At 41.8% G+C, this 23,343-nt stretch overlaps 1 protein-coding gene across 1 annotated transcript in view; it reads right to left on the reverse strand.

The window, feature by feature from the left end:
• LOC311105859 (aminopeptidase RNPEPL1-like) overlaps nt 1-23,343 on the reverse strand; it is a 54,000-nt gene that overhangs the window by 23,680 nt on the left and 6,977 nt on the right. The window contains exon 2 of the mRNA XM_084148073.1: nt 4,610-4,750. Within this exon, the coding sequence (XP_084004199.1) occupies nt 4,610-4,750 (141 nt within the window). The remainder of the gene's footprint in view (nt 1-4,609; nt 4,751-23,343) is intronic.

A 23,343-nucleotide genomic window follows, 5' to 3' on the forward strand; every position in this document is an offset into this window, starting at 1 on the left:
CAAGGTTTTTTACTCTGATTTAGCCACTCCTTCCTGTATTCCTGACCCTGTGTTGGCTCTAGAAAATGTATCCTCCATATTTATTCATCTGGCAGATAAACATGCCCCTTTTAAACAATTCAGAATCAAAGATAGATCGAACCCTTGGGAATTCTTCAGAATAATCTGAGCTCATTCAGAGGAGAAATCAGGCCTTGGCCAAACCAAGGAAAACTGACTCTGTAGTGGACTGGCAATGTTTCAGACAATTGAGAAACAGATGTACTATCTTGATTAAGAATGCTAAATCAAGCTACCTTTTAAGCTCTATCTGACTCTGCTGGTGATCCTTCAACATTTAGGAAAACAGTAAATGCACTGAAGCGTACAAATTCCTCTTCTTCCCTGCCTAAGCAAGTTCTGTCTGACTCTGGCATAATAACTGGGAATAGGATAAGTGATGCTTTAAAATAAACATTTTATCACTGCAGGCTTTTTATTTGACAGAAACGGTGGTATATTAACCCTGGTCAGTCAATTGACTGCTCTTCCCTCTGCCAGCCTCTAGCTGACTCGATGGTTAACCCGTCAACTTCTAGTGAATATTTGTTTTCATTTCAACAATTTACTATCTGTGATGTGCTAGATGCCTTGCTTAAGAGTGATGTAAAAAGATCCACTGGAGCTAATATACTTGATCCATTTTTGCTGCAACTCTCTGCCCCACTGATTGCTCAATCATTAACTGGTGTTCAACCTTCCCAAGTTCTCTCACGTCACCCCGCTCCTCCGCACACTCCACTGGCTTCCAGTTGAAGCTTGCATCTGCTACAAGACCATGGTGCTTGCCTACGGAGCTGTGAGGGGAACGGCACCTCCGTACCTTCAGGCTCTGATCAGTCCCTACACCCAAACGAGGGCATTGCGTTCATCCACCTCTGGCCTGCTAGCTCCCCTACCTCTACGGAAGCACAGTTCCCGCTCAGCCCAGTCAAAACTGTTCGCTGCTCTGGAACAAGCTCCCTCATGACGCCAGGACAGCGGAGTCACTCACCACCTTCCGGAGACACTTGAAACCCCACCTCTTAAAGGAATACCTGGGATAGGATAAAGTAATCCTTCTACCCCCCCTTACCCCAACCCCTCAAAAAAAGTATAATTGTAAAGTGGTTGTCCCACTGGCTATCATAAGGTGAATCCACCAATTTGTAAGTCGCTCTGGATAAGAGCGTCTGCTAAATGATGAAAATGTAAATGTAATATTTTTCACCTGATGATTATATTTGGTACTATCCCCAAGGTTTGGAAGGTGGCCCATGTACTCCCCCTTCAAAGGTGTTGACCCTTGTGACCTAAATAATTATCGGCCTATTTCTAAACTTTATTGCCTAGCTAAAATATTAGAATCCTTGATTTTTTCTCAGCTAAGATCTTTCTTATCTTTGAAATGTATTCTAAATGTACAGTCGAGTTTTAGACCAGGTCGTAGCACTATACTGTTGATCACTCAATCCTAATTCAGAGGCTTTCCTCGATTGGCCTAGAACAGGCTGCATGTAACTGGTAAAAAAAATGACTTGACAGATAGAACTCAATGTACAGTGCATTCGGAAAGTATTCACATTTATAAAAATAAGAAACAGAAATACCTTATTTACATAAGTATTCAGACCCTTTGCTATGAGACTTGAAATTGAGCTAAGGTGCATCCTGTTTTCATTGATCATCCTTGAGATGTTTCTACAACTTGATTGGAGCCCACCTGTGGTAAATTCAATTGATTGGACATTATTTGGAAAGGCACACACCGGTCTATATAAGGTCCCACAGTTGACAGTGCATGTCAGAGCAAAAACCAAGCCATGAGGTCGAAGGAATTGCCCGTAGAGTTCCGAGACAGGATTGTGTTGAGGCACAGATCTTGGGAAGGGTACCAAAAAATGTCTGCAGCATTGAAGGTCCCCAAGAACACAGTGGCCTACATCATTCTTAAATGGAAGAAGTTTTGAACCACCAAGACTCTTCCTAGAGCTGGCCGCCCGGCCAAACTGAGCAATTGGGGGAGAAGGGCCTTGGTCAGGGAGGTGACCAAGAACCCGATGGTCACTCTGACAGCGCTCCGGAGTTCCTCTGTGGAGATGGGAGAACCTTCCAGAAGGACAGCCATCTCTGCAGCACTACACTAATCAGGCTTTTATAGTAGAGTGGCCAGACGGAAGCCACTCCTCAGTAAAAGGCACATGACAGCCCGCTTGGAGTTTGCCAAAAGGCACCTAAAGGACTCTCAGACCATGAGAAACAAGATTTTCTGGTCTGATGAAACCAAGATTGAACTCTTTGGTCTGGAGGAAACCTGGCACCATCCCTACGGTGAAGCATGGTGGTGGCAGCATCATGCTGTGGGGATGTTTTTCAGCTGCAGGGACTGGGAGACTAGTCAGGATCGAGGGAAAGATTAACGTAGCAAAGTACAGAGAGATCCTTGATGAAAACCTGTTCCAGACCAGGCGAAGGTTCACCTTCCAACAGGACAACGATCCTAAGCACACAGCCAAGCCAAGACAACACAGGAGAGACTTCAGGACAAGTCTCTGAATGTCCTTGAGTGGCCCAGCCAGAGGCCGGACCCGATCGAACATCTCTGGAGAGACCTGAAAATAGCTGTGCAGCGACACTCCCCATCCAACCTGACAGAGCTTGAGAGGATCTGCAGAGAAGAATGGGAGAAACTCCCCAAATACAGGTGTGCCATGCTTGTAGCGACATACCCAAGCAGACTCGAGGCTGTAATCGCTGCCAAAGGTGCTTCAACAAAGTACTGAGTAAAGGGTCTGAATACTTATGTAAATGTGATATTTCAGTTCTTTTTTTTATAAATGTGCAAAAATGTCTAAAAACCTGTTTTTGCTTTGTCATTATGGGGTATTGTGTGTAGATTGATAAGGGGGGGGAAAACTATTTAATCAATTTTAGAATAAGGCCGTAACGTAACAAAATGTGGAAAAAGTCAAGGGGTCTGAAAACTTTCAGAATACACTGTATATCTACTTATGGTATTAAATCATGTTTCCTGGGTATTACGAAAGGTGTCCTGCAGGGGTCGGTTCTGGGTCCTGTACTTTTTACTGTTTACATTAACAATATCGACTTGTCTGTAAAAACATTTAACCTGCACTTGTATGCCGATGATACTGTTGTGTATGCTATTGCCCCCACTGTTGACCAGGATCTATCTGAACTACAGTCTGCCTTCATTGTACTACAGACAACCTTTATTGACCTGAAATTAGTCCTAAATGCAGGTAAAACTAAGTATATGTTGTTCTCTAGAGAGCATAAAAATAAGTCTGATGTTTTAAGCAAATGTACTTTGGATGGTGTCCATATTGATCGTGTCTGTGCTTACAAATATCTGGGCATCTGGATAGATGAAAAGCTGTCTTAAAAAGCATATTGATGAGTTAGTTAAGAAGCTGAGAATAAAAATGGGCTTCTTCTATATAAATAGGTCCTGCCTCTCGCTAAATAGTAGAAAGCAGATTCTTCAGTCGACGTTCCTATCGGTCCTAGACTATGGCGACATCATTTTACATTTTAGTCATTTAGCAGACGCTCTTATCCAGAGCGACTTACAGTTAGTGAGTGCATAAATTTTTTTTCTTTCACATGAACTCAGCTGTCACTTCATTAAAGCCGTTAGATGCAGTTCATCATAGCGCATTGCACTTTGTTACGGGCCACAGTTTTAGTACTCATCATCATTGCATTCTCTACCAGAAAGTTGGTTGGCCCTCTTTGATGTCACATAGGTTGATACATTGCTATTTATGAAGCCCTTTTGCAAAAAGTCCCCATGGACCGAACATCATTACTAAACTTTAGACATTTGAGTTACCACACCCAGTCTCAGGGATGGCTAACTCTGGAAGTTCCTTTGGTCTCTACTGAGTTAGTTAAATCAGCTTTTAGTTGTTTTCTTGCACCTTATTTGTGGAACAATCTTCAAAATGTTCTTAAACTTGATGTTCTGGTGCCTCTAGTGCAATTCAGAAAGCTGATTGAGACCCTTATTACCTTATTACTGATGAATGCGTTTGTTTTTTATGACTGTTTCTTCTTTCTGCTTGCATTTTGTATTTATATTTTGATGTGTGTATTTTCTGTAATTTATGTAATTCAGAGCTCATCTGTAAAAGAGACCTTGGTCTCAGTATGACTACCTTATAAAATGAAGGTTAAATAAAAAAATAAACATTAGCTACATCAACACGACGCAGGTTTGTATGGTGACTTGCCCTGATGGTGGCGTGTAGGTGCTCTTATAATATAATATAATATGATATGCCATTTAGCAGACGCTTTTATCCAAAGCGACTTACAGTCATGCGTGCATACATTTTTTTTTTTTTTTTTTTTTGTGTGTGGGTGGTCCCGGGGATCGAACCCACTACCTTGGCGTTACAAGCGCCGTGCTCTACCAGCTGAGCTACAGAGGACCAAGAGGACTCCTCTTGACGGCTGATGTGTGTTACATAAAAATGTAAACACAGGTTTATGTTATGTCAACATCAAAACAATAGGGTCAGGTTTCTCTGGAAACCGGCACTAGAGGTGTGACAGGGACACTCACCCTGACAGTAGCGGTGTAAGTGCTCTTGACAGCAGGTGTGTCGAAGCAGGGGAAGAAGGAGCGGTTGCAGACTGAATGGCCCTGAGTGAAGACTAGCGGGCGCGTCTGACCACACGTCAGCTCTGCGTCCAGCCACCAGATCTAGAGGGCCCAGGAACCAATCAGAAACATACATTCGTTAAACTTAAAGTGATAGTTCAAAGTTTGGTCGAACGTCGAGATGTGTCCACATCCCAAGCTTTGTGTATTTCCAGCTATATACCGAAAATATAGACACCGAATTAAATCAGTAAATTAAACTACTAGCCTATCTTTCCATTTCATTTGGCATATAGCTCAATGCAACGGATGCCATGCGACATGGACATATATCAACATTAGACCACTTCTGAGGTCTGCAAATGACTTTGATTTTAGAGTGAACTGTCCCCTTAAAGAGGCATTGCAGACAACATAAAGACAATTGTAAATGATGGGTTCCAGGCTGACTACATTGCAGACACATGCCAGATCTCACAATCCTTGATAGGTGTTTAACATGATAGACATGGCACACAACCATTCAGGGGCGAAGGCAAGGGTGGGCCTGGCTGGTTCCCCCCACTCATTCACAACAAACAAACCTTCTGCACGTTGAGTTCAATAACTACAGGCATACAGTGGAGAGAACAAGTATTTGATACACTGCCGATTTTGCAGGTTTTCCTACTTACAAAGCATGTAGAGGTCTGTAATTTTTTATCATAGGTACACTTCAACTGTGAGAGACAGAATCTAAAACAAAAATCCAGAAAATCACATTGCATGATTTTTAAGTAATTAATTTGCATTTTATTGCTTGACATAAGTATTTGATACATCAGAAAAGCAGAACTTAATATTTGGTACAGAAACCTTTGTTTGCAATTACAGAGATCATACGTTTCCTGTAGGTCTTGACCAGGTTTGCACACACTGCAGCAGGGATTTTGGCCCACTCCTCCATACAGACCTTCTCCAGATCCTTCAGGTTTCGGGGCTGTCGCTGGGCAATACGGACTTTCAGCTCCCTCCAAAGATTTTCTATTGGGTTCAGGTCACTCCAGGACCTTGAGATGCTTCTTACGGAGCCACTCCTTAGTTGCCCTGGCTGTGTGTTTCGGGTCGTTGTCATGCTGGAAGACCCAGCCACGACCCATCTTCAATGCTCTTACTGAGGGAAGGAGGTTGATGGCCAAGATCCCGCGATACATTGCTCCATCCATCCTCCCCTCAATACGGTGCAGTCGTCCTGTCCCCTTTGCAGAAAAGCATCCCCAAAGAATGATGTTTCCACTCCATGCTTCACGGTTGGGATGGTGTTCTTGGGGTTGTACTCATCCTTCTTCTTCCTCCAAACACGGCGAGTGGATTTTAGACCAAAAAGCTCTATTTTTGTCTCATCAGACCACATGACCTTCTCCCATTCCTCCTCTGGATCATCCAGATGGTCATTGGCAAACTTCAGACGGGCCTGGACATGCGCTGGCTTGAGCAGGGGGACCTTGCGTGCACTGCAGGATTTTAATCCATGACGGCGTAGTGTGTTACTAATGGTTTTCTTTGAGACTGTGGTCCCAGCTCTCTTCAGGTCATTGACCAGGTCCTGCCGTGTAGTTCTGGGCTGATCCCTCACCTTCCTCATGATCATTGATGCCCCACGAGGTGAGATCTTGCATGGAGCCCCAGACCGAGGGTGATTGACCGTCATCTTGAACTTCTTCCATTTTCTAATTGCGCCAACAGTTGTTGCCTTCTCACCAAGCTGCTTGCCTATTGTCCTGTAGCCCATCCCAGCCTTGTGCAGGTCTACAATTTTATCCCTGATGTCCTTACACAGCTCTCTGGTCTTGGCCATTGTGGAGAGGTTGGAGTCTGTTTGATTGAGTGTGTGGACAGGTGTCTTTTATACAGGTAACGAGTTCAAACAGGTGCAGTTAATACAGGTAATGAGTGGAGAACAGGAGGGCTTCTTAAAGAAAAACTAACAGGTCTGTGAGAGCCGGAATTCTTACTGGTTGGTAGGTGATCAAATACTTATTTCATGCAATAAAATGCAAATTAATGACTTAAAAATCATACAATGTGATTTTTTGGATTTTTGTTTTAGATTCCGTCTCTCACAGTTGAAGTGTACCTATGATAAAAATGACAGACCTCTACATGCTTTGTAAGTAGGAAAACCTGCAAAATCGGCAGTGTATCAAATACTTGTTCTCCCCACTGTATGTATGGTGAGATTCTGGGGGAAGCATTGAATAGGTCAGTAGCCTACAGAGTAATATGAGAAGAATGCAATTGCTGAATTTACCGCAATCGCAAAGGCGAGAGAGTTTGTATGTATGTAAGATCAAATATTGGGTTCAACTATAGATCAGATTTAAACCATGATGAGATTGAAGCTGTGTGGTTGGACATTCTATTACCAAAATGCAAACACATTATAGTCGGAACCTGTTATAGACCACCAGACCAGTACAAGTTTTATGAATTGTTGGAGGAGACTTGATTTAGGTAAATCAGAGGTTATTGTCACTGGTGGTTTTAATACAGACATGCTCAAAAAGGACAAAGCTACTTTTAAAGCTCTTAAGAATTTTTGTCATCCGTTTGCCTTACACAAGCTGATTAATGAGCCCACTAGGGTCTGTCCTTCTACCCAAACTATTATTGACCTTGTGTTGGTGTCGGATAGATCAAGGATATCAAACAGTGGGGTTGTAAACTATGGGCTCCGTGATCATTCCATCATTTTCTGTAGTAGGAAGGTTCAGAAAACATTTTTAAATTGTCATAACAGTTTTAAAAGGTCTATGAAGATCTAAAAAAATATATATCTTCGAATTAAACAAAGAACAGAACCATGGATAAACAAGAACATTTGAAAGGCAATTAAGCTTAGAAAAATGAACGCTTTCTGGAGATCAGGAAATCCAAGGTAGATTCAATTTTTATAGACTATAAAAAATTAAGAAATGAGGTTAACAGGTTGATAGAAGGCCAAGAAAGATAATTTAAATGACAAAATAGTTGAGAATAGGAACAATCTGAGTAAATTATGGAAGTGTCTGAAGCTGTTAGGTTACAGTAGATTAAAGACCAAAACTCAAAATCTTAGATTGGACATTGGAGGAAAGGTTACATCAGACAAGTCCATGGTTGAATAGCTACTTTACAACTATAGCTAATACATTAGTTAGCAAGTTACCTTGTCAATCAGGTTGCTATGGGAAGAGTCAAGTCCAGCAGTTTTACTCGCAGCAGGGGATTCAAGTAGATACTTTTTCATTTGAAAAAGTGTCTGAGTCAACTGTGCTAAAGAAGCTGAAAGAACTTGACCATTCCAAGGCAACTGGCCTTGACAACATTCCTGCCATATTTCTAAGGGATGCTGCAATAATTATCACCCCTTGCGTAACTCACATTGTAAATCTGTCTATTGAACTAGGCTTTTTTTCAGTGAACTAAAACTCGCAAGGGTTATTCCTCTATATAAAAAAGGGAATAAGTTAGATCATGGAAAATATCGGCCTGTCTCAATCCTGTGTATTTTATCGAAGGACACAGAAAATATTATCTTCGAGCAGATTGACAGTTATATTTCCTTACATAACCTACTATATTAATTAAAAATTATGAGCTCTAATCTGGTTTTAGGAAATCCCATTCCACCGACACTTGCCTACTATATCAAACTGACCATATCAGGAAGGAAGTAGATGTTAGATCTCCAAAAGGCGTTTGATACAGTGGATCATGAGATTCTGTTAATCAAACTAAGAGCCATGGGCTTTAACAACCGTAAAATGGGTTCTCTCTTATCTGTAAGTAAGAAAACAGATGGTGGATGTGGATGGGACCCTGTCTAAACCCAAAAGCTTGAACTGCGGGGTACCCCAAGGGAGTGTGTTGGGTCCACTTTTCTTTCTGTTGTATATAAATGATCAGAAATCTGCCTGTACATGTGACTTTTCCCTCTCTGCAGATGATTCTGCACTGTTGGTTTCCCACAAAGATAAAAATGTGGTTGAGAAAGCCCTCAGTGCTTAACTTCTGAATGTCAGTAAATGGCTATATGACAATAAGCTGTGACTTCACCTTGGAAAAACAGTCCATCTTGTTCGGGTCCAAAGTGAAACTGAGGAAAGACTTAATTATATTGGATGTGTGCTAGATAACCATCTGACAGGGGAGAGCATGGCACAAAAAGTTATCTCCAAAGTTAACCATAAAATTAGGTTTCTGGCAAGAACCTCCAAATATCTGGATAAGAATGGAATGGTGGCATTGGCAGGGGCTCTTGTTCAGTGCTACTTCGACTATGCATGCTCTTCCTGGTACAATAGTGCCCCTAAGATAATAAAACATAAATTGCAGACATCTCAGACTAAATTTGTCAGCAAAATTCTTAAACTTCCAGCACATACTCATCTTGACCATTCCCACATTGAAAGCCTTAGATGGCTCAAAGTGGAGGAGAGACACTCTCAGATTAAATTGTGTCTTGTACAAGATTGTGGTCCCCAGGTACCTATGTAACTACTTTACCTTTAGTCTTCCGAAGAATTTGAAACGTATACCTTCAAATGGGTAGTTTCAAGTTCTCACTGAAACAATTGCTAAATAGTAGCATGTCTCAAAAGTGAGTCGTAAGATTATAGTACGTGGCTGAGAAGGAAATGCCGGGGATAGCATATGGTCTGCCTTTTGGGGATTGTGTTGTGTGTATACACTACTGTTCAAAAGTTTGGGGTCACTTAGAAATGTCCTTGTTTTCCATGAAAACATACATTAAATTAGTTTGAATAGGAAATATAGCAAAATGAATAGGAAATGTAGTCATTGACAATGTTAGAAATAATGATTTTTAATTGAAGTAATAATTGTGTCCTTCAAACTTTCGTCAAAGAATCCTCCATTTGCAGCAATTACAGCCTTGCAGACCTTTGGCATTCTAGTTGTAAATTTGTTGAGGTAATCTGAAGAGATTTCACCCAATGCTTCCTGAAGCACCTCCCACAAGTTGGATTGGCTTGATGGACACTTCTTACGTACCATATGGTCAAGCTGCTCCCACAACAGCTCAATAGGGTTGAGATCCGGTGACTGTCCTGGCCACTCCATTATAGACAGAATACCAGCTGACTGCTTCTTCCCTAAATAGTTCTTGCATAGTTTGGAGCTGTGATTTGGTCATTGTCCTGCTGTAGGAGGAAATTGGCTCCAATCAAGCACCGTCCACAGGGTATGGCATGGCGTTGCAAAATGGAGTAATAGCCTTCCTTCTTCAAGATCCCTTTTACACTGTACAAATCTCCCACATTTCCACCACCAAAGCACCCCCAGACCATCACATTGCCTCCTCCAGCATCTTTTCATTTGGTCTGCGTCTCACAAATGTTCTTCTTTGTGATCCGAACACCTCAAACTTTGATTCGTCTGTCCATAACACTTTTATCCAATCTTCCTCTGACCAGTGTCTGTGTTCTTTTACCCATCTTAATCTTTTCTTTTTATTGGCCAGTCTGAGATATGGCTTTTTCTTTGCAACTCTGCCTAGAAGGTCAGCATCACAGAGTCGCCGCTTCACTGTTGACGTTGAGACTGGTGTTTTGCCGGTACTATTTAATGAAGCTGCCAGTTGAGGACCTGTGAGGCGTCTGTTTCTCAAACTAGACACTAATGTATTTGTCGTCTTGCTCAGTTGTGCACCGGGGCCTCCCACTGCTCTTTTTATTCTGGTTAGAGACAGTTTGCGCTGTTCTGTGAAGGGAGTAGTACACAGCGTTGTACGAGATCTTCAGTTTCTTGGCAATTTCTCACATGGAAAAGCCTTCATTTCTCAGAACAAGAATAGACAGACGAGTTTCAGAAGAAAGTTATTTGTTTCTGGCCTTTTTGAGCCTGTAATCAAACCCACAATTGCTGATGCTCCAGATACTCAACTAGTCTCAAGAAGGCCAGTTTTATTGCTTCTTTAAATCAGCACAACAGTTTTCAGCTGTGCTAACATAATTGCAAAAGGGTTTTCTAATGATCAATTAGCCTTTTAAAATGATAAACTTGTATTAGCAAACACAATGTGCCATTGGAACACAGGACTGATGGTTGCTGATAATGGGCCTCTGTACGCCTATGTAGATATTCCATTAAAAATCAGCCGTTTCCAGCTACAATAGCCATTTACCACATTAACAATGTCGACACTGTATTTCTGATCAATTTGATGTTATTTTAATGGACAAACAAATTGCTTTTCTTTCGAAAACATGGACATTTCTAAGTGACTCCAAACTTTTGAACGGTACTGTATATTAGGGATTGATTGTTTTATACAGTACCAGTCAAAAGTTTGGACACACCTACTCATTCAAGGGTTTTTCTTAATTTTTACTATTTTCTACATTGTAGAATAATAGTGAAGACATCAAAACTATGAAATAACACATATGGAATCATGTAGTAACCAAAAAAAGTTAAATAAATTAAAATATATAGCAACCCTTTGCCTTGATGACAGCTTTAATCACTCTTGGCATTCTCTCAACCAGCTTCACTGGGAATGCTTTTCCAACAGTCTTGAAGGAGTTCCCACATATGCTGAGCACTTGTTGGCTTCTTTTCCTTCACTCTGCGGTCCAACTCATCCCAAACCATCTCAATTGGGTTGAGGTCGGGAGGGCCTTGAATTCTAAATAAATCACAGACAGCGTCACCAGCAAAGCACCCCCCACACCATCACACCTCCTCCTCCATGCTTCACGGTGGGAACCACACATGCGGAGATAATCCGTTCACCTACTCTGCGTCTCACAAAGACAAGGCGGTTAGAACCAAAAATCTTTGCTTGTGTTTCTTGGCCCAAGCAAGTCTCTTCTTCTTATTGGTGTCCTTTAGTAGTGGTTTCTTTGCAGCAGTTCAACCATGAATGTAAATGAAGGCCTGATTCACGCAGTCTCCTCTGACCAGTTGATGTTGAGATGTGTCTTTTACTTGGACTCTGTGAAGCATTTATTTGGGCTGCAATCTGAGGTGCAGTTAACTCTAATGAACTTGGAGTGGCTAATAAGTCTGGCTGCGCATCTGACTGGTTGACTTACTGCAAATTGAGAAATTATGTGACTAAACTCAACAAAAAGAAGAAGAAACTGTATTATGAAGCCAAGATCAATGATTAAAGAAGGATGAAAAAAACGTTGGAGTACTTTAAATGAAATTATGGGTAGAAAGACAAATTTAACTCCATCTTTCATCGAATCAGATGGCTTATTCATCACAAAACCATTTGATGTTGCCAATTATTTTAATGATTACTTCATTGTCAAAGTGAGCAAACTTAGGCAGGAAATGCCAACAATGAACAGTGAGCCATCGTATTCATGCATAAAAAAACAAATAATGAAAGAAAAGCATTGCAAGTTAGAATTTTGTAAAGTTAGTGTGGGAGAGGTAGAACAATTATTGTTATCGATCAATAATGACAAACCTCCTGGCATTGACAACTTAGATGGAAATCTACTGAGGATGGTAGCTGACTCTATAGCCACTCCTATCTGTCATATCTTTAATCTGAGCCTAGAGGAAAGTCTTTGTCCTCAGGCCTGGAGGGAAGCAAAAGTAATTCCGCTACCCAAGAATGGTAAAGCGGCCTTTACTGGTTCTAACAGTAGACCTATAAGCTTGCTGCCAGCTCTTAGCAAACTGTTAGAAAGATTGTGTTTGACCAAATACAATGCTATTTCTCTGTAAACAAATTAACAACAGACTTTCAACATGCTTATAGGGAAGGGCACTCAACATGTACTGCACTGACACAAATGACTGATGATTGGTTGAAAGAAAATTGATAATAAGAAGATTGTGGGTGCTGTACTGTTAGATTTCAGTGCAGCCTTTGATATTATTGACCATAACCTGTTGTTGAAAAAACTTATGTGTTCTGGCTTTTCAACCTCTGCCATATCGTGGATTCAGAGCTACAGTGGAGAAAAAAACGTATTTAGTCAGCCACCAATTGTGCAAGTTCTCCCACTTAAAAAGATGAGAGAGGCCTGTAATTTTCATCATAGGTACACGTCAACTATGACAGACAAATTGAGGAAAAGAAATCCAGAAAATCACATTGTAGGATTTTTAATGAATTTATTTGCAAATTATGGTGGAAAATAAGTATTTGGTCACCTACAAACAAGCAAGATTTCTGGCTCTCACAGACCTGTAACTTCTTCTTTAAGAGGCTCCTCTGTCCTCTACCCGTTACCTGTATTAATGGCACCTGTTTGAACTTGTTATCAGTATAAAAGACACCTGTCCACAACCTCAAACAGTCACACTCCAAACTCCACTATGGCCAAGACCAAAGAGCTGTCAGAGGACACCAGAAACAAAATTGTAGACCTGCACCAGGCTGCGAAGACTGAATCTGCAATAGGTAAGCAGCTTGGTTTGAAGAAATCAACTGTGGGAGCAATTATTAGGAAATGGAAGACATACAAGACCACTGATAATCTCCCTCGATCTGGGGCTCCACGCAAGATCTCACCCCGTGGGGTCAAAATGATCACAAGAACGGTGAGCAAAAATCCCAGAACCACACAGAGGGACCTAGTGAATGACCTGCAGAGAGCTGGGACCAAAGTAACAAAGCCTACCATCAGTAACACACTACGCCGCCAGGGACTCAAATCCTGCAGTGCCAGACGTGTCCCCCTGCTTAAGCCAGTACATGTCCAGGCCCGTCTGAAGTTTGCTAGAGTGCATTTGGATGATCCAGAAGAGGATTGGGAGAATGTCATATGGTCAGATGAAACCAAAATAGAACTTTTTGGTAAAAACTCAACTCGTCGTGTTTGGAGGACAAAGAATGCTGAGTTGCATCCAAAGAACACCATACCTACTGTGAAGCATGGGGGTGGAAACATCATGCTTTGGGGCTGTTTTTCTGCAAAGGGACCAGAACGACTGATCCGTGTAAAGGAAAGAATGAATGGGGCCATGTATCGTGAGTTTTGAGTGAAAACCTCCTTCCATCAGCAAGGGCATTGAAGATGAAACGTGGCTGGGTCTTTCAGCATGACAATGATCCCAAACACACCGCCCGGGCAACGAAGGAGTGGCTTCGTAAGAAGCATTTCAAGGTCCAGGAATGGCCTAGCCAGTCTCCAGATCTCAACCCCATAGAAAATCTTTGGAGGGAGTTGAAAGTCCGTGTTGCCCAGCGACAGCCCCAAAAACATCACTGCTCTAGAGGAGATCTGCATGGAGGAATGGGCCAAAATACAAGCAACAGTGTGTGAAAACCTTACAGAAAACGTTTGACCTGTGTCATTGCCAACAAAGGGTATATAACAAAGTATTGAGAAACTTTTGTTATTGACCAAATACTTATTTTCCACCATAATTTGCAAATAAATTCATTAAAAATCCTACAATGTGATTTTCTGGATTTTTTCCCCTCATTTTGTCTGTCACAGTTGACGTGTACCTATGATGAAAATTACAGGCCTCTCTCATCTTTTTTAGTGGGAGAACTTGCACAATTGGTGGCTGACAAAATACTTTTTTCCCCCACTGTATCTATCTAATAGAACTCAAAGAGTTCTCTTTAATGGAAGCTTCTCTAATGTCAAACATGTACAGTGTGGTGTACCACAGGGCAGCTCTATAGGCCCTCTACTCTTTTCTATTTTTACCAATGACCTGCCACTGTATGCTGATGATTCAACCATATACGCATCAGCAACCACAGCTAATGAAGTCACCGAAACCCTTAACAAAGAGAGTGAGTGAAAAAAGAATTTGATCCCCTGCTGATTTTGTATGTTTGCCCACTGACAAAGAAATGATCAGTCTATAATTTTAATGGTAGGTTTATTTGAACAGTGAGAGACATAATAACAACATCAAAAATCCAGAAATCGCATGTCAAAAATGTTATAAATTGATTTGCAATTTAATGAGGGAAATAAGTATTTGACCCACTCTCAATCAGAAAGATTTCTGGCTCCCAGGTGTCTTTTATACAGGTAACGAGCTGAGATTAGGAGCACACTCTTAAAGGGAGTGCTCCTAATCTCAGTTTGTTACCTGTATAAAAAGACACCTGTCCACAGAAGCAATCAATCAATCAGATTCCAAACTCTCCACCATGGCCAAGACCAAAGAGCTCTCCAAGGATGTCAGGGACAAGATTGTAGACCTACACAAAGCTGGAATGGGCTACAAGACCATCGCCAAGCAGCTTGGTGAGAAGGTGACAACAGTTTGTGCGATTATTCGCAAATGGAAGAAACACAAAATAACTGTCAATCTCCCTCGGCCTGGGGCTCCATGCAAGATCTCACCTCGTGGAGTTGCAATGATCATGAGAACGGTGAGGAATCAGCCCAGAACTACACGGGAGGATCTTGTCAATGATCTCAAGGCAGCTGGGACCATAGTCACCAAGAAAACAATTGGTAACACACTATGCCGTGAAGGACTGAAATCCTGCAGCGCCCGCAAGGTCCCCCTGCTCAAGAAAGCACATATCCATGCCCGTCTGAAGTTTGCCAATGAACATCTGAATGATTCACACGAGAACTGGGTGAAAGTGTTGTGGTCGGATGAGACCAAAATGGAGCTCTTTGGCATCAACTCAACTCGCCGTGTTTGGAGGAGGAGGAATGCTGCCTATGACCCCAAGAACACCATCCCCACCGTCAAACATGGAGGTGGAAACATTGTGCTTTGGGGGTGATTTTCTGCTAAGGGGACAGGACAACTTCACCGCATCAAAGGGACGATGGACGGGGCCATATACCGTCAAATCTTGGGTGAGAACCTCCTTCCCTCAGCCAGGGCATTGAAAATGGGTCGTGGATGGGTATTCCAGCATGACAATGACCCAAAACACACAGCCAAGGCAACAAAGGAGTGGCTCAAGAAGAAGCACATTAAGGTCCTGGAGTGGCCTAGCCAGTCTCCAGACCTTAATCCCATAGAAAATCTGTGGAGGGAGCTGAAGGTTCGAGTTGCCAAACGTCAGCCTCGAAACCTTAATGACTTGGAGAAGATCTGCAAAGAGGAGTGGGACAAAATCCCTCCCGAGATGTGTGCAAACCTGGTGGCCAACTACAAGAAACGTCTGACCTCTGTGATTGCCAACAAGGGTTTTGCCACCAAGTACTAAGTCATGTTTTGCAGAGGGGTCAAATACATATTTCCCTCATTAAAATGCTAACAATTTATAACATTTTTGACATGCGTTTTTCTGTTTTTTTTTGTTGTTATTCTGTCTCTCACTGTTCAAATAAACCTACCATTAAAATTATAGTCTGATCATTTCTTTGTCAGTGGGCAAACGTACAAAATCAGCAGGGGATCAAATACTTTTTTCCCCTCACTGTATCTTCTGTATACCACCCCTACCTTGTCACAACACAACTGATTGGCTCAAACGCATTAAGAAGGAAAGAAATTCCACAAATTAACTTTTAACAAGGCACACCTGTTAACTGAAATGCATTCCAGGTGACTACATCATGAAGCTGGTTGAGAGAATGTCAAGAGTGTGCAAAGCTGTCATCAAGGCAAAGGGTGGCTACTTTGAAGAATCTCAAATATATATAAGAACACTTTTTTTGGTTACTACCTGATTCCATATGTGTCATTTCATAGTTTTGATGTCTTCACTATTATTCTACAATCTAGAAAATAGTAAAATAAAGAAAAACCCTTGAATGAGTAGGTGTGTCCAAACTTCTGACTGGTACTGTATATTAAGGGTATGTGGGACAAGGGAGACATACCTGTCCATAGTTGTTTATTAAGAAATAGAACTGTACTAATTAGCTCATTTTACGAAACAAACAACAATTGTCTGTCATTGTCTGTTGCCACTGCAGTTGCCGCCTAACCTTGCCCCCTCCCTCCCTCTCCAAAAGGACCACAATGGCAATAAGCTTTTAAGCTTTATTGTGTTATCCTTGATGATTTTCTTAAATTGTATGTGGAGGCGTCACCAACTGGAGCGCCCTTTTGTCTTTTTACAAAAATGGTCTAATAGATTAAAGATATTCTAAACTACATGTTTTAATAACTTTGAAATGTAGTAACAGGCCCATGTAGAATAAACAACCCTTTACATAATACCATAGAAGCAGTGTTCTGCTAATATGACAATGTGCACCTTTCATATTTCATGAAATCATTCCCAGCCGATACAGATGCTGTGCCTATCGGCATTTTATCTGGTGGTAATGGGGTTACCTTGGTAACATGTCAGAGTGGTCATACCTTCCTGTCTGGTGGTAATGGGACTACCTTGGTAACATGTCAGAGTGGTCATAACTTCCTGTGTGGTGGTAATGGGGTTACCTTGGTAACATGTCAGAGTGGTCATACCTTCCTGTCTGGTGGTAATGGGGTTACCTTGGTAACATGTCAGAGTGGTCATATCTTCCTGTCTGGTGGTAATGGGGTTACCTTGGTAACATGTCAGAGAGGTCATATCTTCCTGTCTGGTGGTAATGGGGTTACCTTGGTAACATGTCAGAGTGGTCATACCTTCCTGTCTGGTGGTAATGGGGTTACCTTGGTAACATGTCAGAGTGGTCATATCTTCCTGTCTGGTGGTAATGGGGTTACCTTGGTAACATGTCAGAGAGGTCATATCTTCCTGTCTGGTGGTAATGGGACTACATTGGTAACATGTCAGAGTGGTCATACCTTCCTGTGTGGTGGTAATGGGGTTACCTTGGTAACATGTCAGAGTGGTCATACCTTCCTGTGTGGTGTCCCGTATACAAAAGGAGTTCCCTGATGCTGGGGCAGAATACACAAGGTTTCTCCTTCCTCATATTGACTGATATCAATCAATTTAATAAGAAAAAAAGACATTGCAAGTAAAAGTTGTGTCTAGTAAAATGTTTATGTTGAGTGCCAGGTCTCTATCCATTCAGAGACATCAGGATAAAGCCTGTGTGTCAGTCTGGACTTCATCACATCATCTTACAAGTCTCCATGTGCTGACTCCATACTGGCACTATACAGGTATCTGTGAACACATACACACAGTCACTGTTCTATTACCAATGGCAGTTAGGATAGGTGATATCTGACACATAAACATATACTATGTTGAAGTTTGAACAGGTCAGACTAAACCTACCTAATTCTGTTCTCCCCATTGAGGTGAGGCTGGAGGCGAGGTCTATGGGCATAGCAGCGTAGATCAGCTCCTGGACCCTCATCAAAGATACTGGTCGGTCACAAACAAATACACACAGAGCACTGATTACATTATCAATGGTGGTTATGATTAGCCTGGTGAACCAACCTGATCGCTGCATTCACTTTTCTATTTCACTTCAGATATCATAAAATGAGTGGCGCAGTGGTCTAAGGCACTGCATCGCAGTGCTAACTGTGCCACTAGAGATCCTGGTTCGAATCCAGGCTCTGTCGCAGCCGGCCGCGACCGGGAGACTCATGGGCGGCGCACAATTGGCCCAGCGTCGTCCAGGGTAGGGGAGGGAATGGCCGGCAGGGATGTAGCTCAGTTGATAGAGCATGGCGTTTGCAACGCCAGGGTTGTGGGTTTGATTCCCACGGGGGGCCAGTATAAAAAAACAAATATGTATTCACTAACTGTAAGTCGCCCTGGATAAGAGCGTCTGCTAAATGACTAAAATGTAAAATGTTTTAAGTGAAGTAGAATGGTGAACACAGCGATCAGGCTAGGTTATGCCATGGACATTATATGCATCTACAGGTATGTCAGTTTACATAAATTATGCTTCACAATTGGGTTATCAAATGTATCAAAAGTAATGAAGTGGGTTACCTTCTGTATTTGTACAAATGATGAGCCTGTGAAAGCTGTTGCCGCTGACAGGTGAAGGTTGCTGGCTGGATACTTGCCAATATGTGGCTGACTGTTCCATTCATAGGAATGCTCACAGCGAGGCCATGTCTGCATGATGCTGACTGTTCCATTCATAGGAATGCTCACAGCGAGGCCATGTCAACATGATGCTGATGAGGGCCTCCTTGCTGGTCTTCTCTATGCTGCATGTTCAGCTGCAAACTGGACATCTCTCGAACAACTGCAGCAGGCAGTCTTATGAGGTGGTGTTGACTGGGAGGGCCTGTAACAGGGTGATATAATAGTCAGCCAAATGGTAAATTGTATTTTTTATCTAAAGAAAAGGACAAAGCCTTTTGCTAATGCACTTCACAACCAAAATGACTCTACTAGTTGTATCTGTTTATGACTCTACTAGTTGTATCTGTTTGGCTGGGGAATTAGCCTACTAGTTTATCAAGCCTGGTATTTTTTAATACAACTTTTCACATAACACACATTACCTGTCGTTGTTTATGAAGCCATCTGTGTCATCAGGGCAGTAACTCGGGTCACTATCCTTTTCATAGGAGTCAAGGGAGACTGGCAACAACGGAGGTGTCACAAGGGGTTCTTGTGTCACATGACACACTTTTATTCTGAGGAATTGCTTGACAACCTGTGAAAATAGCAAGTGAACAGTGAATTAAAAGATTGTTGGAGGTCCCTAAACCATTGAAATCATATTGCTGGACATGTTATGATACCCACCTTTGCTCCTTCTGGTAGGTCCGGACATCCGTTCATGACCAGGGGATCCGTTTGGCATTCAACTGTGCACTTGGTCTAACAGAAAAACAGGGTCAACGATTGTCATCATCCCTCAGTTATAAACATAGCTTGAGAAATAACGTAATCTCGTTTGGAAGCTAATTCGATGCTTTACAGTTGACTAACTGGCTCCAGATTGGATTAGATTCAGGCCGGTGACGCCGTTACACTATGCAACCAACCGTGACATGTTTTGCTATGGCCCTGGGTTGGATTGAGTTTGTTGCTGCTATTTAGTACACTGTTGTAGTCAGACATGACTTAGCTAGTACCAACATAGCTGCATCCAATATTAATTTGTGCCCTAGACATGGGTTGCACCTTGGAGGCTAATGTGACTGTTTTGCCTAAATTACACTAATTTACAGTGGCATGGAAATACGATGACATTGCTAAAGTAGGCAAATAATTAGCAGGAAACAACTTTGCCATATTATGATGTCGTCATATTTACTTTAGAGAGATGGCAATGTTGCCATTACTGTTACTAGCTAGCAAAGTTCGTCAAAAATATCTAGCAATGCTAATGTTAGCTAACTAAAATACGGTGGTCCTCTCAATCTTAGTTTGCTGGCTAAAGTTATACTGCATCTAAAGTCAATCTGGCAACCTCACAATCATGACAAAAGGTTTTCCTACAAATGTTTTGAAATGTTCTCGTGTTTCCAAGACAAATCAGAGTTGTATTAAGGTAGGCTAATGTTAGCCAGCTAGCTAGCTAGTTATACTGAACAAAAATCTAAATGCAACATGCAACATTTTCAACGATTTGACTGAGTTACAGTTCATATAAAGGAAATCAGTCCATTTAAATAAATCCATCAGGCCCTAATATATGGATTTCATACGACTGGGCAGGGGCGCAGCCATGACCACCCATTTGGGAGCCAGGCCCACCCACTGGGGAGCCAGGCCCAGCCAATCAGAATTAGTTTTCCCTCACAAAAGGGCTTTATTACAGACAGAAATACACCTCAGTTTCATCAGCTGTCCAGGTGGCTGGTCTCAGTCAATCCTGCAGGTGACGAAGCCGGAGGTCCTGGTCTGGCGTATTTACACGTGGTCTGCAGTTGTGAGGCCGGTTAGACGTTCTGCCAAATTCTCTAAAACTACGTTGGAGGCGGCTTACGGTAGAGAAATGAACATTCAATTCTCTGGCAACAGCTCTGGAGGACATTCCTGCAGTCAGCATGCCAATTGCACACTCCCTCAAAACTTGAGATATCTGTGGCATGGTGTTGTGTGACAAAACTGCACATTTTAGAGTGGCCTTTTATTGTCCCCAGCACAAGGTGCACCTGTGTAATGATCGTGCTGTTTAATCAGCATCTTGATATGCCACACCTGTCGGGTGGATGGATTATCTTGGCAAAGGAGAAATGTTCACTAACAGGGACGTAAAAATGAAGCTTTTTGTGAGTATGGAAAAATTCTGGGATCTTTTATTTCAGCTCATGAAACATGGGACCAACACTTTACATGTTGCCTTTATATTTTTGTTCAGTATAGATAGCTAGCTAGTTAGCTAGCTAACATCAGCTATGCTAGTGATAATGATTATCAAAATATGCATAACCAGATACATAAGCAGCAGTCTATGTTCTAGCTACAAGTATACTCACTTTTCAGTCTCAAATGATCCTTTGATGTGAACGGTTTGGGGACGATGAAACAATGGATCCCCAGTCAATGAGGGGGTTCATTTATCTGTCCTAGGTTACCCCTGTGGGAGGAGTTTGAACCTTGTGAAAAGTGACTGCATTCATTTTGAAACCGGGCTGCCTCCCAGGTGTGAGCCAGGTGCCCCACTCTGGCTGACAAGGAAGTCGGCTTAAAACAAATGTGACGTAATCAAGCACGTGGAGAGATGAGTAGGATTCTGTGTTTTCACATGCAAAAGTGATTGCATTCCCAATGAAAACTAAATTAGTATGCAAATTCAAACATTTATTTGTTTCTGGACGATGCACCTAGCTGACTTGTTGACAACATGACTGAGCGGCGCAGATTAGCCTACTGTTTGATTTAGCCCGATGACGTGACGGGCCATTGCCCGGTTCAACCCGGGCCAGCGTAATAGGACTCCCTCAATGAAGGGAAGCGAAGTTGGCGGGGGGCGATTTGCACGTGGAGCTTGGCAAAAGGGGGCATGATTTGTTGACATAATTGTAATCCAAACCAAACCTTCATTTACTTTTAAGGTTTAGGTTTTAAACTCAGTTTTATACGAGACTGACTTGATGTACATTTTGACACTAGAATCAATGCCACATAGGCAGTTTTCAAAGGGATTAGTTGGTTTTTAGGGGTAGTCGCTCTTAGACTTTCTTGGGATGGTAGTTATCATTGGGCCAATGGATGTAGCCATGTCATGACTAAACCAGTGTTGTGTTTGTATAGACAACAGAGCAATAAAGGGAAGAAGGGAGTCATGCAGGGATGTGAGAGGAAAATATCGACATGTAGAACAAAAACTAACAAACAAGACAAAAGCAAATGGATTAGACTCTGCAGTCAGAAATCTACAACAGGGAGGTGAATTATAGGCTATTGACACTTTTTGTCTCACAAACCTAGTGACTGTTTTTTAAGTAGTAATATGCTTTAACTTCTGATTCATTGAAGCTGTCACTAACTCATACTTTGCAATAGCAGCTCAAGATCTGTATGGGCACAGTGTACTGTCTGGACCCCAAGCCCCTAGTATACTCCTTGGGAATCGGCATGGCCAAAATTCCACTCAGCCTATCACCATACTTTCTAAGTCTTTCAGATGGGTCTTTCAGATGTGTGTAGTGCCCTAGCACTACACACAGCTGATTAAAAAAAATCTACTCATTATCAAGGTTTGATTATTTGAAATCGGCTGTGTAGTGCTAGGGCAAAACCCAAAATGTGCACCCCTTGGGCTCCCCAGGATCGAGTTTGGGAAACACTGGTATAAGGGCTGGTGGTCGATATGGAAATCATAATTTGACCCCTATGAACAATTATTTAACCTCCTATGACCTATGTGACAGGCTTTGCATGGTCCCATGCCAGACAGACAGCTGTAATAACATATGTTCCTTTTGCGGGTAGCCTACACAGAACAGAACTAGGAAAATTAAGGATAGGGTAATGGGCCTCCAGTCTAAGAAGTGAAATTATGCCCCGTTCACGAAATGTCTGAATCTCGGCCACTCAGAGTTAAAATCAACTCAATCTATTTGCAGAGAGCTTCCTATTGGTTGATTCTGATACTTCCCAAGTGGGAAACTCGGGTATCATGACATAGCATAATAATAAATACAAAATCTGCTTATTTTTAGGTATGAATTTAGATTTAGATTAGGTTTTTCTGTTATAACTTATTCATGTTATTATCAACAATGGGTACATGCAAATGTGTTTATAATTAGGCTAACCAACATCATTGTTTTGCCAGCTACCACAGCTGTCACCAATGTCAGGCAGGGCAAACCCGTTTTGATGATTTCTGGTACATCATTAAAATAAATAAATCACAGCTAGTTTTTGGACTCAATTAGCAGTTTTTACCTGATTAAGTACAATACCATTGGAAATGAATGTTAAAAGTTAAATTAATACTCCTAAACCTTAAATTGAAAACGATGCTGTTGCTGCTTCCTGTTGACAAGACATTTTGATAAATAGCCCAAAGTCAAAACCAGACGTAATCTGGGAATAATGTGTACATCACTGGTTAGAGGACAACTTGTAGAAGACACCTAGCCACATTTTGAAGTGTTGCATTTTGATTCAAGTGGGTTGCCAACGTTTTTTGTTAATCACTTCCATGGATATCACGTTGAAATTAATAGAACAGGAGGCAAAGTTTTGGGGTGTATGCGCCAGCGGCGAGTCGTCTTTTAGGGCGTTAGGTGCGGTGCCCCATTTGTGATTGGTCCCCCCAAAACAGTACAAATATTTGTATTTAAAAATATATATACAGTACCAGTCAAAAGTTTGGACACACCTACTCATTCCAGGGTTTTTCTTTATTTTTACCATTGTCTACATTGTAGAATAATAGTGAAGACATCAAAACTATGAAATA

Source organism: Coregonus lavaretus, assembly GCF_964263955.1.
Source record: "Coregonus lavaretus genome assembly, chromosome: 30".
In the NCBI taxonomy this organism is placed as follows: Eukaryota; Metazoa; Chordata; class Actinopteri; order Salmoniformes; family Salmonidae; genus Coregonus; species Coregonus lavaretus.